The following is a 17,988-nucleotide window of genomic DNA, read 5'->3' on the forward strand; positions in this document are numbered from 1 at the left end:
AAATGTCAGGCATGGAGAGAGGAGATAAAAGGAAACTTAGCTAAACTCAGGGCTGCCCAGGAAGGAGAGCAGAACTCCGCTTCTCCAGAGAGAAGCCTGGTTGCAGATCAGAGTCTGAGCCAGCTTGCTGGCCTGACAAGCTCCTGTTGGAAGGGACAACCAGATCCTGGGGGATCAGCAGAAGCAAGAACTGTTTGGAGACAAGCCTTGAATAGAAAGGCTGGGTCCCACATAAGTTTCATTGGACAACTCTGTTTTGAGTTGTATTTTCTCTTGTTTTAGGATCATAGTATACCAGGGAAGGGACCTCAGGAGATCATCTACTCCAACCCCCTGCTCAAAGCAGGACCAATCCCCAATTTTTGCCCCAGATCCCAAACAGCCCCCTCAAGGATTGAACTCACAACCCTGGGTTTAGCAGACCAATGCTCAAACCACTGAGCTATCCCTCCCCCTGATTTCTGTGGAAGGGGCAGGACTCAAGCGAGCCTTGGCCGGAGGGCAAAAGCAATACTACTTTGGACCTCGTAGACATAGCAAAATATCATTAGAGACCTGCAGCTGGATGAATCATACCCTGAAGGGCCACAAGGGGGCAGCCCATTCAGAACAAACTTGGGGAAGAATGCAGACACAGATCCAGCACCGGGGGAAAGGGAAGAGGTCAGGACATTTAAAAAAAACAAAAAAACCCACACACATAAGGAAGAGACTCCCCAGCAGTATGGACATGGAGCAATTACTGAAATCAATGGTGGAGCAAAACACCCACCAACACCAGCAGCAACAGCAGATCCCACAGCAACTGGCCCCTCAGTAGCAGCAACTGACTTGAGACTTAGCTGCTCAGCAGCAACAGCAACAAAGGTTGGTGCAACAGGGCATTACCTGACTGCAGCTTCCCACAGTCGCCAAGCTTCTGCCATGGGTCTGGTGGACATAGACCTGGCCTGGGCCCTGGTACCCGTCAGATTCATGAAGATGGGGACTTAAGATGATCCAGTGACTTTTCTTGAAATTTTTCAATGGGTGGCAGGGGTAGCACGGTGGCCGCCAGAGCACTGAGCAGTCTTACCCATCACCTACTTGACCAGAACAGACCACAGGCTGCCTATTGTGGGCTAGACCCAGCGACAGCATGGGATTATGCCTCCAATAGCAAGGTTTATGCCTGTGGCAAGGTGGCCATTTTAAACTCATTGGATATCTCTGTGGGCCTGGTCCTGCCTGGTGGCACAGAAACTACAGGACTTGTGCTGGTGCTGTGGGGTCGGTGGGGGAGCTCGCAGGGCAGGGGACCAATAACAAGTTCTGGAGGGTCTGGGGCGGGCGGGCGGGCGGGGAGCACCCTCCCGCAGGACCCGCTTAAGGAAAAACTGAGAGGCGGGTGATAAGATACACCTCCTGGAGTACACGCTGGAGAGTATGAGGGGTGGAGAGCGCTGGCCAAGTGCCAGGGGATCCACCCAGTCCCCCCAGTCATAGTCCAAAAGGTCTCCAAGTCTGGTTGTTCCTGCCAGGACCAACCTTTGGCGCACCAGGTGGGACTCCGCCTCCTGCACACCAAGTTAGGGGGTTGTGTAGCAGGGCCTCTGTGAGGAGATCTGCCGGTGGCCGCCACTGACCTGGTCACCGAAACCAGCTTCCAGGTCTGGAGGAAACCCTGGTAGAGTCTAGCGGAAGACCCATTGGAGGCAGATGAAAGTGCTGTCAGTCACATTGGAGCACTCAGATGTGGTGAAGGAAGGCGTGCACCAACGTGCTCCATGCTGAACTAAGTGCAGCATAAAGGAGTCTATGCAGGGCCTGGAGGTGGAGGAGATGGACCTGACTGCAAAGGAAGATCAGGTTCTGTCCTTCCCCCTCCAGGGGAAGACTCAAACCCCCCACAGAGACACAGAGCAGTCCTGGCCAAAAGAATTCCAGAGCTAACCTCTGGAGCCGGGCCAGGATATCCAGGACCGGGCTCAGGATGTTGAGCCGGTGCCAGAGCATGGACAGTACCGGCTGGTGGAGCACCAGTGCCCTCCCTGATAGGGAAAGGCACTGGAGCAGTCCTGTCCACCTCCTCAGCCGCTCAGCCACTCTGCCCTTCAAATCTTGCTAGTTCTCTAGTGGAGAGGGATGGGTGGCGGCAAGATAAATGCCCAGATAGAGCAGCGTCCCCACGCTCCACCGAATAACCTGAATCACGGGTGGGAGGGAACTCGCTACCATCTGTCCCTGACCACCAGGCCAGAGCTCTTGACCCAGTTGACTGGAGTGGAGAAGGCCACCGAGTAGATAGCCTGGCGGGTCTCCAACCTGCGACAGGTCAGTCAGGTCCTGGACTATGAGGAGTATGTCATCAGCATACGCTGACAGGACCACCTGCAACTCTGGCTCACAGAGCACCCACCCTGTTAACCTTCTACAGAGGAGACAGAGGAAGAGCTCAATGGCCAGAGTGTACAGCTGGCCTGATAGTGGACATCCTTGACACACCCCTTGCCCAAAGCTGACAGGTTTGGTCAGAGTCCAGTTGAGCCTGACCAAACACTCCACGGAGGCATACAGGACCTGGAGAAAACCCACAAACTGGGGCCTGAAGCCAAATGCCCACAGATGTCCTGGAGATAACCGTGTTCCACCCTGTCTCCTGGTCAAGGGACAGGACGGCAAATGACAGACCATCCCTACACCTTCCCTCAAGGAGGTCCCGGACCAGATAAAGATTGTTGAAGATAGCATTGCCTGGGATGGGGCAGGTCTGGTGGGGTGGACCACATCCACCAGCACGGACTCCAACCGCAGCAAGATGGCCTTTGCTATGACCTTGTAGTCCATGATCAGAACCAAGATGGGATGCCAATTCCAAAGGTCACAGAGGTCTCTCTTCTTGGGTAGCAAGATGAGTTCAACTTGCCTGCACAACAGGAGAGTCACCCCACTTCCAAGGACTCAGCCCAGATGATGGCAAGGTCTGGACTGAGGATGTCCCAGAACACGCGGTAGAACTCCACAGTCAGCCCGTCCATATCTGGAGATTTATTAGTGAGCATCTGATGGAGGGCTTCTGAGAACTTGGTCAGAGTGAGAGGCAGCTCCAGCCGGTCCTGGTCACCTGCGCTGACTGTCAGGACTCCATCCCAGAGAACCCTGTAGGCATCGGTGTCAGTCAGACCAGGGAGAATAGGCTGGAATAGAAGGTCTTGGCCCTCACATGCATCTCCACCAGATCTGTGAGGGAGTGCCATCCTCTGCCAACAGGTGACATGCTTCTTAGCCCCCTTCTTTTTCTCCAGGGAGTAGAAGAAGTGGGAGCCGCGATCCTTCTCCCAAAGTAAATGGATGTGGGATCGAACAAAGGCACCCTGAGCCCCATGGTCTTCAAGGGCCCGAGGGAACCAACAGCTGAGCCAGTGCTTTGGACACAAACACCAATTAATTCCCCCCCCACCCCGGGTGGACTTGACAGAGCCTAATTAGTGGATTAGAATGGGCTGGGGGAGCACTAATGAGCAAATTGGCCCATTAACACAGGAGGTAGAAAAAGGCATAGGAAGGCAGTGCAGGGGTGCGAAAGGCAGACTAGCAGAGCCAAAACCAGGAAGGATCTCTGGGTAGCGAGATCCCTTCCCTTCCCTCTCCTCTCCTCAGAGAACTGAGGAGAAACTGAAACTGTAAATAATGATGGTACATGGATCGGTAAGGGTGTGGGAAGAGCAAATGCAAATAAACTGCACGGGGGGGGGTTTGACAACTTAAGGTTCCTGAGTCTCTGCAGACAGAGAGAAGACAGGATCAGGACATTGCCCTGTCAGAATGTCAATCTCTTAAAGCCATAGAAAGCTGGGGAAGGCCTATCTGTAGCTCATGTGAACCTTCTGCTAGGTGGTGTTAGCAGCAACAAGGGCCAGGTTCAATATCTGAGATAGAGAGCAGCTGGGGAGTGCATAGTCAGGTTCCAAGGCAGAGTCAGTACCAAGGGTCAGAGTCCGAGTCACATTTTGGGGTCCAAGTCAGAAGGTGAAGTCCCAATCAAGCTGAGATTGGAGCAGGGAGAAGTCATGGCATGCTGTTCCCTGGACACTTCCTGGAATGCCCCTTAGATTTATATAGGGTGGGGAGCCAACCAGAAGTCATGGGGCTGCTGTCTGTCAGACCCCTGAAGGTGGGACTTCCCATGGTCTGTGTCCACAGCAGGTCATGGGCAGTGCCTGGCAGGATACGACTACCAGTTTGTAGCAGGGTTCTCATCTATTGTTGCCTTTCTCAATAATCTGCTTAAGAACAGCAGCCTGAGAAAGATCCGTTGAACGGAAACCTGTGAGAAGGTCTTTCAGCAACAAAAGGCTCACCTTTGTACAGAGCCCATTTTATACAGCCAAGAAATTCCTCCTACACACTGATGCTTCTGAAGCTGGATTCGGGGCTGTCTTCTCCCAAGTGGTTAATGGTGAGGAACATCCCATTCTGAGTTACAAATTGTTCCCAAGAGGGGCCTACTCCATTATAGAAAAAGAGGACTTAGCTGTGAAATGGGCCATGGAGGCACTCCAATATTACCTTCTTGGCAATTAATTCACCCTGGTCATGGATTGTGCATCTCTACGATGATTCCATGCCATGAAGGACATCAACCCCCAACTCATGGTGATACCTCTCTCTCCAGACCTTCTCCTTCTGTGTCCGGCATAGGACTGGGTTGCTCACTGAAATACAGACTTTGTCTCTCAGTAGAGGAGAGCTTCAGGGCAAAGCAGAGACCTAAGTAAGATCCTTTTTGTGTGTGTACATGCGCACGCAGGATGGGTGGGTGATGAGGCAAATAGGCCTGGCAATGACAAGGTTAATGAAAGCCTGTGGATTCACCTCACAATACTTCAGCAAATGTTGGGCATGGGGAGGGAAGGACTGGAAATGTTGCTCAGAAAGCAGAGGGGAAGTTTTTTGGGCAGAGTGATGGGTGGAAAAAGGCTTGGAACTGTGAACAAAGAAAGTACCTCCTGTTGTTTGATTCCTGCTATCTTCAGAGTAACAGGACTTTATGTATATTCTTTGTAAACAAACCAGATTGCATCAAAGAAATACTTTACTACATATCAGTTTCTCCTAATGGAAACAACCTACAAGACCCCAAATATTGGCTATCCAATTGGGTGAAAAAGCAATAACAATACTTACAGAAGGGAGGCTTTGCATGTACATTATAGATGCTAGGGCATTTTGTGTTTTATCTGGTACAAATTTACATCCAGCTTCATACAGCTTTGTCTGTTGATCATATTTGCATTCTCTTGTCGTGCAGCTGTTTCCCGTGCAGCTTTGGACTATGTATTTACCAGTGATATCACCTGAACATCTGAAGGAAGATGAGATAGAAAGAGGCTTAGCTAACAAGCCACATATAATCAACAAATAAGAATCTGTTATTTATTATTTGAATCATTGTAGGCCCAAAGCCTCCAAACATGACTGGCATTAGTTAGACACCATGGGCAGTGGGTGAACCACAGTCTCGGGGAGGCTAGCTATCTCCTGGGCCACCTCGCCTTTTCTGCCTGGGGCCCCACCCCTCCTGCCCACCTTCCCCCTCTGGAGTGCAGAGGCTCCCCCACTCCCGCCAGCCCCGGGCCACTCGAGCACCTCTCCCTGCCAGTCCTGGAGCGCCCGGTGGGCAGGCAGGCAGCGCAGCCCCTAGCCCCAGAATGGCAGGCAACCAGGCGAGTAGGCAGCTGAGCACAGCCCCCCAGCACAGTGGGTGGGCAGCGCACCTTCCCCTCCCAGAGCGCCAGGTGGGCGGGCGACACGAGTACCGGCTCCAGCCGCCTGGAGTCCCTGGCTGCAGGCCAGCCCCCACCAACCCCAGGGCAAGAATGGGAGGTCTGGAGGCTCCCACCCAAGGTGGAGGCGGAAACAGCCCCCGGCCTGTGTCACAGGCCCCCCGACCTGGGCAGGTGGAGGGTCCCAGGCTCTGCACAGCTGCCTGCGCAGCTCTCCCCGACCTGGCTCCAGCCAGGGTGTGGGGCTTCAGAGCCGCAGCCTGGCCATTATAAGAGCTGGATGGGCAGGTGGAGGGTCCATGGTTCCTCTTAGCTGCCTGCGCAGCTCTTACTGTGGCCAGGCTGCAACTCTGAGGCCCCTCCCGGGTTGGGGAGAACCGTGCGGGCAGCTGTAGGGAGCTGGTGCAGCGTCACAGACCCTCCTCCTCTCCCAGGCAGCCGAGACTTGGGCTGAGGGCTGCTCTCAGCCTCCCCCCCGCACCCTGGGCAGGTCTGCCATGGCTTCCCACAGCTGTCTGGTCTCCCCGGCTGGACTCCGTGCTGGCCTGGACGGGGTTGGGGCTTGATGGGGGAGGAGGAGGGGAAGGGATGCGGTCTGGCCAGGCCCGTTCACTTTCAAAAAGTGGGAGGGCTATGGCCCCCAGGTCCCCCCTGGTTCTGGTCCTGGGCCCCGGCTACATGAGAAGGAAGAGTCACAACAGAGCACGGCTGGAAGCAGGAGGGGATCAGGGGGTGGAGTGTGGGCGGGGTTATTTACAGATTGTGTGTCAAACACCATCTATGTGAAGAATAACAATGCAAGTGCCTCCATTATTCCATCAATATGCATCAATCCAGACATGAAGGACCCTCTCCTGAGGTCAACTGGTACTACATTCTCCATGCCCATTCAATCACTGCCTCTGGGACAGAGTTCTAAGGCTATAGCTCACCCAAGACTCTGATCACTAAGGTACTATCTATTCCCCCTGGAGTGGACTTAACTGGGAGATGGGTGCTCAATGGCTTAATAAGACACAGGGCTGATGTGCTAATGAGAGCAATCAATCCATCAGCTGGGAGTAGTTAAGAGGCAGGACGGAAGTACAAGAGGGAGGATGCCAGGAGATACAGAAGCTGAGGAGATCTTTTCCTCTGCCACACCAGAGAGTGGGCTATGGGGAAGTTTACGTACACTGGTATGTTGCTGCCCAAGGCTGTACTGATGAACTGGTGGAAGGGTCCTAATAAATAACACTCTCATGCTTATAAATCTGGAAAGTGTCCAGCCAGTTTGTGGTGGTTGAAAGGGCGGAGCAGGGAGCCCTGTCGCAGTCTCCTTCAGTGGTGATTGCCAATTGGAGTGCCAATTGCAGTTCAGAAGTTTGGTGATGTTGATACTTGTCCATTAGGAATTGGACTGAAAACACCAATTCGTTTCACAGTGGTCAACAAGTGACTGGCCGATAGTGATGAGTTTAAGGCCCTACCAAACTGGTTCCAGTTCAGATCAGTGCCTGAGAGGTGAAAAGTTCTGTATCCCATTTCCAACCCTCTGAGATATCCAGTCTCACTCTGTTTTTTTGTTTCTCATTGACAGAACTGTATATTTTAAAAACACCACTTAAATATGCAGAATCTAGAGAACATTATCATAAAATAGTAATAGCACTATAACATGGCAATAATGGGGTGTGCACTTTGACCATGTCCCTTTTTAATATTTAGATAACACTAAACATGAACTAGTAAGAATGTTTTGGAATTTCAAGGATCACACCCCCCCCCCCGAGGAACTTGAGAAAACATTCTTATTTACTACATGCTAACTGCTATTTGATAAAGCCATGGTAAATCAAAATGTAGAGAAGGTAACTCAAATCTGTAAAATTTGCACCTAAATTGCACCTATAAATTGCACCTAAATTAAAAGCTCATTTAGTAATAAAAATGTGACACATTACAAAATGATAGTGATAATTCAATGAGACTGATCTGTAGCCAGCAATATTGTTAGTTAAACATTATTGTATAATCTTCTTTTTTAATCCTATGAACAAGACTTTCAAGGATTAAAGACTTTTCGCACGTGGCTCAAAGTACAGACTGAACACAGATAACCAGTATGTGCCAAGTATCACTGAGGTATTTAAAATTTCATCAGCTGAAGATAAAATATAAAACATTGTTACCTAGTTGCTTCAACACTTCCTGTTCCAGAGTTTACAGACACATAGAAAGGTGCATCGTTATTATATTCATCAAATACTCCCCAACGAAGATGGGCCCATTCATGGACAAAAACTTTAGCTGGGGAAGAATAGGATCATTTGTGAATTCTAAATACAACACTTTATAGTTTACTTTATATTTCCATAGATCATTTAAACAAATTTAGGCCCAATCCTACAATTGTCTCTGCTTGGACATACCCCTGTGCCCACACAGGACTCACTGTGGGATCCGGCTTTAAACCCAAATAGATCACTGTGTTCAGATTAATCCTCCCAGAATATTAACAGACCTAAAGTAAAGATCTTTTTCCATACAGTAGCTTCTGACTATTCCAGGTATCAAGCAAGGTTTCTCATGTTACCCATGTCTTTTAAAATAATAATTCTTGGCTCTTATATAACACAAAGGAAAAGGTGTAAAAACCAGAATACTTTTGCAGAAAACCAAACTATCTCACCAAGACAATCTAACCCCTTTCTTGCAGGTGTTGGAAAAGCCATTGACATGGAGAATGTATATAATGTTGTCTAACTAAAGCTTTCAACTAAAGATGGGCCAAGGAAGCAGAGCTCAGATCAGATTAAGTTTAAACCAGAATTCAAGGTTTGAGTTCAATGCTTCACTTGGCTAGAATTTGCGTTTGTATTTGATTTAACTAGAATCCAATGAATTATTCTAAGGAGATTTTTGTCCCAAACTGCCAGAAATCTGATGAGAAAGACTGTTCTTGTGAGACTTCCACCATTTTAGGCCAACAAACCTCTAAATTTTTGATCCAAGCTAATGCAGTTTCGTCTTGGATTTGAATCCCAATAACCTTGCACATTTACCAGGGTTCAGATTTGAGGGGCTGGTTTTGACCTAGCTCTATTTTAAAAGAAACACATAAATGATTTATTCTAACTTGTGTATGGAACAGAGATAAATAAATTGGACAGTATATTGGTTAAATGGACATAGGAGAAAGTCATTGTTAATGACAGGAAGTTACACTGCACAAAACTGAGAGGTCTCTTTTGGGACTTTTTTATTTGTTTATTAATGGCCTCGCATAGGCAATGCTCATGCAGCCAAAAAATGTGCTGATGAAATCAAAATGGGAATATTGTTAATTCCTTGTGAATGTACACTTACAAGAAGGGTAGTTGGGCAAATGTGATTTTCAGAAGTTCCAATAAAAACCTTCACGTCCTCAGAGCAGGATCCGCTCATGAGCGTTTGGTCTATTCTAGAATCCTCTGAGACTGGTTTTACCTGCATATTCACCAGGTTACACCCACTGCAACTCTCAGATTAGTTTACTGCACTGTAATGTTAGGATATAGATTATTCCAAGTCAAAGCAATGATTTAAGAGGACAAACAACTCACATTTACTGAAAAAATATTAGCCAGAATTTTCAAGAGACTGGTAATGTTAGGTGCCCCCATTTCTGAGTGTTCAACTTAAGACTCATCCAGGGAGCCTGATGTTCAACACTGTGTGAAAAACCAGGCTCTTTTAAAGTTTTGCAGCTTGGGCAACCAAAAACGGAGGCATCCCAAATCACTAGTCACTCCGGAAAATCTTGGCTATTGCATATTTATAACTACAAAGGCAGAAAATTAAGGTCCAATAGATGGTGCTACCTCGTGATCCATAGATGTTATTCAAATTGTCTTTTAACAGGAAGTCGGGAGTGAAATGAATGTATCGTCCCTTTTCCCCACATCCTCCATATTGCAGCGTGTAGGGATCATCTCCGTACTTCAAGAAAGGATTAGCCACGATAACATCTGCCTAAAAATAAAATAGCCCTTGTTTAAAGAGCAGGAGGAAATAGAGGGTGGTAGATGATTCTGTTGAATGGGCTCATCCTGCAGCTTTTACTCACGCAACACTCCCATTGATTGTTTCCCTGGGTAAGGACTGCAGGACTGAGCACAAGAGGGGAATACAAATTCTAAAAATAGCAATTTATATTCCCTCATTATTGGAAAAACTTAGGTCTTGTCTACGCGGTGGGGTAACACGCACTACCGGGGGATGTGTGTGTGTGATTTCTAAAGTGCAGCACTACATTAAAGTGCATCAGGGAACGCTTAGTGCACACCAGCAGGTTCTACAAGGACCAATTAATGAGCAACACATTAATGTGTTTTAGAAATTATACCTCCATAGTGTGCATTACTCTACCTTGTAGACAAGACCCTACGTCTTAAGCGTATGAACACAACATATATTTTTGATTTATAAGGGCACTCTAAGTCTTACCTTATCATATGACTCTGTTTTTACATTTAAATAGTCAGGTTTTGGCAGCCAATGCAGAGGAATTATAATTTTTACAGCCTTGAAAAAAAATCTCTGTTTTGTAGCATGGAACAAGTAAGTAGAAGCCTCTTTGATCATGGCCTGGGAGGGAAAGAAAAGATTTATGAATCACAAATTGAACAGTAGAGGCAATGAGTAGTTTAGCCTGGCCAGGAAAGAAGAGTACATAAAGTAACACTAAATATGTGAAGGCATAGAAAGAAACCAATCTTGGCCAAGGGAAGGGCTGGGACAGATTATTTCCCTCATGGAGCAAGGAGAAATCAAATTGTAACTCTGAAAGACTCTGGATTGCTCCTAGGACAGTACAAATATACACTGCCCCTTGCTCAGGGCTATGATAAAAACCAGAATCTATCCCTTAAAATAAAACCTGAAAGAGATCCTTCCAAACATGACATTTCTTCAAAAAAGTTACATGGGCTTGAGGTGATGGATGGTTCAGTCCTGGACTAATCCTTTTCATTAATCTGTAAAGTGTACTGTGGTGCTTGATTAATAAAATAAAATGATAAATTGTAAGTAATATCCTGTGGTTTCCTTTTTCTTCTCCCTGGGATTCCTCATTTCTCTGTTCTACTTGTATTAGGTTCTACTTTCTTCCTGCCTCTACAGTGGGAACTACTTTGTCACTATTTTCCTGTTTCCCTCCTCCTTGTTCCTTCCCCACCTCTCTTGAGTACTTTGGGGGTCACTAGTTAATGGCTATGCCCTCCTCTGTTTATTGTTCTCTTTACAGCAACTGAATGCTCAATGACCAAATCATGTAAACATGGAGTAAAGATCTACACTGTGACACTGAGAACTTAAAGAATAACGAAAAACAGAAATATCACGATATACATATACACACACACACACACATACATATACACACAACAAGGGTGTTTAAGAACACAGTGAATGCCTGCAAGGACAGGGAGAAAGGAGGGATAAAAGTAAATGGCAAACTCTGTAATGGAGCTGAAGTAATTGGAAATTAAATATCCATGTTCTGGAAATTCTCTAGTCTAAGTACTCATGTTTTGGAAAGAAGTAATTAAGAAGGAGGTGATACATATTATCAGCCTGACCTTGAGCCATAATATTCCTGTTAAAATTCAAGAGATGAGTACACTTATTTCATTAACAGCAGCATCTGAATAAAAATTCAAGCAAAGAACAAATTTAGTAACCGTAGAATTGATCTTGCTCCCATGAAAATAATAATAATAATAAAAAAACCTTGACATTAATAAAAAGAAAAGGAGTACTTGTGGCACCTTAGAGACTAACCAATTTATCTGAGCATAAGCTTTCGTGAGCTACAGCTCACTTCATCGGATGCATAAAGTGGAAAATGCAGTGAGGAGATTTATATACACACAGACCACGAAAAAATGGGTGTTTATCATACACATTGTAAGGAGAGTGATCACTTAAGATGAGCTATTACCAGCAGGAGACCCCACTCTTAAGTGATCACTCTCCTTACAATGTGTATGATAAACACCCATTTTTTCATGGTCTGTGTGTATATAAATCTCCTCACTGTATTTTCCACTTTATGCATTCGATGAAGTGAGCTGTAGCTCACGAAAGCTTATGCTCAAATAAATTGGTTAGTCTCTAAGGTGCCACAAGTACTCCTTTTCTTTTTGCGAATACAGACTAACACGTCTGCTACTCTGAAACTTGACATTAATGGGAAATGGAACTGGTCTTTTAGGATTACTGCTAATCTAGAGGTAGAAATAACCTGGAAGTCTGAATATCACTGAATGACAAATATACAAATGTTCTTACCTGTATGTTTCTAATGATATTGTGATCTTCTGGTAACTCAGGGTTAATTGCAATAACAATATCCTCGTAGCCACCATTTTTCAGCTGTACTGTAGAACTTTTCACCATAGGTACTAAAAATAAAAGAACAAAGCTCTTAAACACCCTCATTGTCCCGTTCCCCACAATTTTTTGTTATAAAAATGATGGCACAGCAGTGCTATTTGTACAATTACTGATTCACATGAAGGCTTTGTACATTTTATGGCAAGTATATATGGATCTGCTGTGTAAATCCAGGTTGCATAACTGCGTTCAATCTGATGGTGTCAGGTTATATATTAATACACTAGAGAAATTCCCAAAGACTGTAATGATCTAAACCTGAACTACTTCCGTATCTATTTCCAACTCATGAAAACAAAATAAGGCACCAAAAGAAGAGTGAGACAATTTGAATTTTTTTATTTAACAAATGCTTTTCTAGCCTTTTTCTGTGCAAATGCACTAATTATTAAGGAAAAATCTAGCTTTTGTGCAATGTCACAGTTGATATTAAGCATGACGATCCCATTCAAATGCTCTTTTCCCATAGTTGAATGTATCAGAGGGGTAGCCGTGTTAGTCTATATCCACAAAAGCAACGAGGAGTCCAGTGGCACCTTTAAGACAAACAGATTTATTTGGGCATAAGCTTTCATGGGTAATGAACTCACTTCTTACATCTGAAGAACTTTTTTTTTTATCCATGAAAGCTTATGCCCAAATAAATCTGTTAGTCTTTGAGGTGCCGCGGCCTCCTCATTGTTTTTATAGTTGAACCGTGATAGCTCTTTACCTGCTTCAACACATTGAAGGTGTGTTCACCTGAAGCCACTGATGCAGGCAAACTGACAAAAATATGCAATGCAATTGTGATATTCGGAAACACACCAGAGAGTCCAAGTTCAAGTATTTCTTGAAGCAATTCCTTTGGCTTGCAATCCAATTTAAAGTTCGTGGAGTATATTCATTTGAGGAAGATGACCTCGTCACTGAGATCTTTTGAGATTTCTTTTTTGTACTGTTACTGAAATTGTTCAGCTGCAGAAAGTAGATCTTCATTACTCAGGCTGTTGAACTGCCAAAGAAACCCAAAAAGGATACAAATTAGTCGCAGTGACTCAGATCAACGTGTAAGACCTGACTGAATAGATTCAGTGATGACAAGGAAGACATTGACCCTATAATGCTGCTCGGCATTGGATTCAGTAAGTAAGTTGCGATTGATGGAGAACTCAGATGAAATGCCAATATTCTGTGCTACTAATTTGGACTCAGTCAGGATCGCATCCCATTGTTCACAAATCTGTTGAATGTCATTGATAAGACTTTCAAGGTTATCCCTCTCAACATCAAGTGTAGCATTGCATGCTTCAACTACCAGATTAGTTTGGTGGATCATTGTAAGTAGCTTCGTCCACAAGCCTGTGCAGTGAGACTGAGAGATTCAAGCTCATTTAAAGCCTTTCTCACTGAATTAAAATGCTGCGCATCTGGTTGAACACCATCAATCTGTGCAGACCATCTAGTTTTGGACATCCTATGCAGTGAAACAGGAAGATATTGCTATAGAATTTCCCACCTTTGTGGACTGCTACTGAAGAGATTGTACATTTGCTGAACAGTCCCAAAGTAAGTAATTGTCTCCTTGCATGATTCAGCACAGTCAACACCTACAAGGTTTAGTGTGTGGTTTCCACAGCTGGAGAAAATACAGTTTGAATTATGCTCAAGCAGAACTTTGTACTTCCCAGCCATATTAGATCCATTGTCATAGGCTTGACCAATGCAGACTTGAAAATCTAACTTAAAACCTTCTAGAATTGCTAGTACTCGATCAGCAATTTCTTTTCCAGTTTTTCTCATGAAATTATTAAAAATAAACCTTTCCTCAATTGAAAATTTTGAGCTGTCTACAATCTTAACATATTGAATAACTATAGTAGTCAGTTCCTTGTGAGAACAATCTGGAGAGGCATCAACAATGATTGAAAAATACTTGGCATTTTGAATCTCATCAAGAATTGTTGTTTGTACGAATGACCCACATAGCTCAATAAACTTGTTTTGTATGCGTGTGGAGAGATAATGGACTTGCATACGCTTTGACTCTCTTGCGATTCTCAAACACGTTTAACATGCTCTGATAAAAGTGGGTTATATTTGCTGAGGAGCTCAACTATGCCTAGAAAGTTTCCATGTGCACGATCACCAATATGTTGACTGCAACCAAAGAACATCAATCCCCGCTCAGAAAGAAAAAGGATGACATTCAGGATGCGCTCAAGAAGTTTTTTCCAGTTATTAGTTTCTGTAGAGAGTTCAGTCAAGAAGAGTAAATTCTCAACTGAACTTTCAGCTGATGCTGCTTTACTGGCTGATTTCCATGCCACATAATTTTCTTTGTGTGATGTTGAACTCTCATGTGATGGTATTCGGTCTTTCAACTTCCTCCAACCTCTGTTGATGCTCCATCCTGCTTGATCAGAGGGAACTGATGCATTTTCAGCACTTTTGTTCAAAATGAAGCAAGGTGCACAGTACAGAGATTGTTTTTCCATACTCCAGCATAACCAGTCTCTTGTGCAGGTCTCATCATTTGGAAGAGATTTTGTCAGCAGATGAGTAGGGAAAGCATGATTATCAGCATCTTGTGGAATGTTACTTGGAATTTGAAAACAACTAATTTGAAGAAAAGATTGCATTTGTGCAACATTGCTCTTGTCAATAATTCCAGTGTCAGTCACAGTCAAACCCGTTGTACTCATGAATTTCTCTTGCTGCGTAAGATCTACATCTTCTTGTTGCTGTTGAGTTTCTTGATCGTACACAGGATCTTCTGCTGCATCTGTTACTGTTGGCACATCTCCTTCTTGACTACTGTCCTCATGTTCAGGTATTGGCATTGAAATATCACCTGTTGCAGTTGCAGAGTTTTTATTATCTGTAGCATTGTTTGTTGGGTAAGGTGTGTTTTCCAGTGGTTTGAGAAATGAAGTTATTGGCTTTGAGCTCTTAGCTGCTGCTTCACTCAGTTATTTTCGCTGTCTCTTGCTTGCACACCACTTTCAAATCTCCTCTTCATAGTGATCTATCTGGTCAATATGTAGCCTATCGACACTTGAAATATTCTGCTGTAAATAGGTGGCTTATCTACACTTGTAAACATGTACACAAATGCTGATAAGACTTAAAACGAAGGAATACTAATTAAAAACACAAAATGAAACAGTCAGGTTATCTTTATCCCTGAATCAAAACTCAAGCATGCAAGGTATAATATAACAGGCTGAGCTGAAGACAAAGGAATGACACACACACACACATATATATATATATATATAGTAAACACAGACACGGATACAGACAGGGATAATGTCGAAAAATTTCAAACGTGTGTCCTCACGAAACTCACTGTACAAGATTGTTCTCACAAATTTTAATCTTGAATCTGTGCCTATAGACTACAAAAGCCTATGATGATGCCCAAGCTACCAAGCTAGGGCTCAACCAACCAGTCACCTCTTTTAGATACCATATGAAGATAATAATGATGAATTCTCACACATAAATAATTCCTTAGTCAGCTAGACATAAAACTGTAAAGACACTAAAATGTACCAATTCTCTACCTTTCAACACGCACTTGATCTGGCACCACCCACTAGTAGTGGTTTGTTTATATGATCAGCTGATCTGAGAGGACACGTTCATCATGGTTTAATATTGTGCCATCAGAACCAATATATTTTTATTAATATTTATGAACATTTTATACTCTTTAATATGACAAAATCTGTATCAATTAAAAAAATTATGTCTTTTACCAAATCACATCTCTTATTTGCTTAAATTTGTAGATCTAAGCTGAGAGAGTGTGTCACATTTTGGTCTGATAGGGATGTGCATAAAAACAAGTTGCAAAACTTATCAAATGCCAAAAAATTAACAAGTGTCTAAATTTGAGGCCCATTTTGAGCTTGAGGCCCAGGCCAAATGGCCTTCCTGGCCTCCCCCTCTGATTGGCCCTGTATGTTCTACTGAATGGGACAAATGCAGATTGAGTGGCAAAGGCAGATCAGTGCTAATCTATGTGATTTGAGAGAGAAATTCCATATGGAATGTATCAGAGGACCTATTAGTTTTCATTAGATGCTTTAGTTTAAATAGAACTGTAGAAATTTGTCATACCTGCCAATATTTGAAATCTACTATACAAATAAAATAGGGACAATTGTTATGTACTGTATGTAACTTTATATTCTAATATGTGTAATTTAAATTTCTTTCCTTTTTGTAGAGAGAACACTTCCACTCAGCTTAGCTGTTTTACTTCAACAATGCATATAACTGCAGTCACAATTCATAGATGCATTGATTTTAAGGCCACCAGGGACCATCAGATCATCTAGTCTAACCTTCTGTATAATACAGGTGATGGAATTTTATGATGACTAAAGCATGTCTTCCAGAAAGGCCCAGTGCCAATCTGAAGACTTCAACTGATGGAGAATCCACCACTTCCCTTGGCAGTTTGTTTCAAGGATTTATCACTCACACTGTTAAAAATGTATAACTTAGTTCTAATTAGAATTTGTCTGGCTTTAACTTACAGCCCTTGGTTTAATGTCTAGTATATTCTCCCCAGGAAGGTATTTATATACCATAATAAAGTCATCTCTTGATTTTTTTTAAATCAACTAAATAAATTGAGCTTCTGAACTCTGTCACACTGAGATATACTTACCAAACTTTGAATAATTCTTGTAGCTATTTTCTGAACTCTTTCCAATTTTCCAACATCCTTTTAAAACTGCAGACACCAGAACTGTACACAGTATTCCAGTATTGGTCTCATCAGTATTGCATACAAAGGCAGCCTTCTCCTTGCTGCTACTCACAACTCCCCCTTTATACACCCAATGATTGAATTAGACCTTTTGGCCAAAGCACAGCACTGGGTGCTCATTTGAATTGTTTGTCCACTCTGACCCCTAAATCCTTTTCACAGTCATTGCTTTCGGAGATACAGTTCCCCATTCTCCATGACCTGCATTCTTTGTTCCTAAATGTATGATATTACATTTGTCTGCATTCAAATGTATTTTTGTTTGACTCAGCCCAGCTTACCTAGCTATCTAGATCACTCAGTATGACTGGCATGGCCTCATCATTATTTACCACTTTCCCAATCTTTGTGTCATCACTAAATTTTATCTGCAGTGATTTTATTTACTTCCAAATCATTGATAAAAATATTGAATCGTATTGGGTAGAGAACCAAGGCCTGGGTAACCCCACTGATAACACCCTCATTTGATGACGAATCCCCAACAACAATTACTTTCTGAGAGCTATAAGTAAACTAGTTCTTAATCCATTTAATGTGTGCTCTAGTGATAATGTAAAGTGCTAATTTTTAATCAGAATGTCAGAGTGCTACGTCAAACACCTTACAAAATATAAGTAAAAGACAACAGTGTGGATGTCATAATCAACCACACTTGGAATCTTATCAAAAAATGAAATGAGGTTTGTTTGACAAGACCTATTTTCCATAAAATCACTGTGCCATTGCATCCCATAATGCTTTATGAAAATATGCTTATGAATGTATATATGGGACATAACTGAAATATGTTTTATGCTACATATGCTGTGTAACATATCTCTGCAAAGGTTATGATCGACTGAATATATTCATGTATTTGTATGCATGTATCATTTTTGTATTCAAAGTTACGAATATTGGCTGTGTACTTGTTTAATTTTAAGTAGTCTTAGTAAAGCATTTGGTCACCTTCTTTAGAAAGGAATTTGCAAGTTAAGTGCACAATCAAGAAACACTTAAGCTAACACTGAACTTGGAGACGCCAATCCACATCTGAGC

At 43.6% G+C, this 17,988-nt stretch overlaps 1 protein-coding gene across 1 annotated transcript in view; it reads right to left on the reverse strand.

Moving 5' to 3' along the window:
- LOC125641291 (calcium-activated chloride channel regulator 1-like) overlaps positions 1-12,227 on the reverse strand; it is a 35,173-nt gene extending 22,946 nt beyond the window's left edge. Inside the window, exons 1-5 of the mRNA XM_048861027.2 lie at positions 12,078-12,227; positions 10,233-10,373; positions 9,608-9,758; positions 7,937-8,054; positions 5,167-5,344 (exon numbers count right to left, since the gene is read on the reverse strand). Of these exons, the coding sequence (XP_048716984.2) occupies positions 5,167-5,344; positions 7,937-8,054; positions 9,608-9,758; positions 10,233-10,373; positions 12,078-12,227 (738 nt within the window). The remainder of the gene's footprint in view (positions 1-5,166; positions 5,345-7,936; positions 8,055-9,607; positions 9,759-10,232; positions 10,374-12,077) is intronic.
- Positions 12,228-17,988: the final 5,761 nt, after the last annotated feature.

This window comes from Caretta caretta, chromosome 8, assembly GCF_965140235.1.
Source record: "Caretta caretta isolate rCarCar2 chromosome 8, rCarCar1.hap1, whole genome shotgun sequence".
Lineage (NCBI taxonomy): Eukaryota > Metazoa > Chordata > Testudines > Cheloniidae > Caretta > Caretta caretta.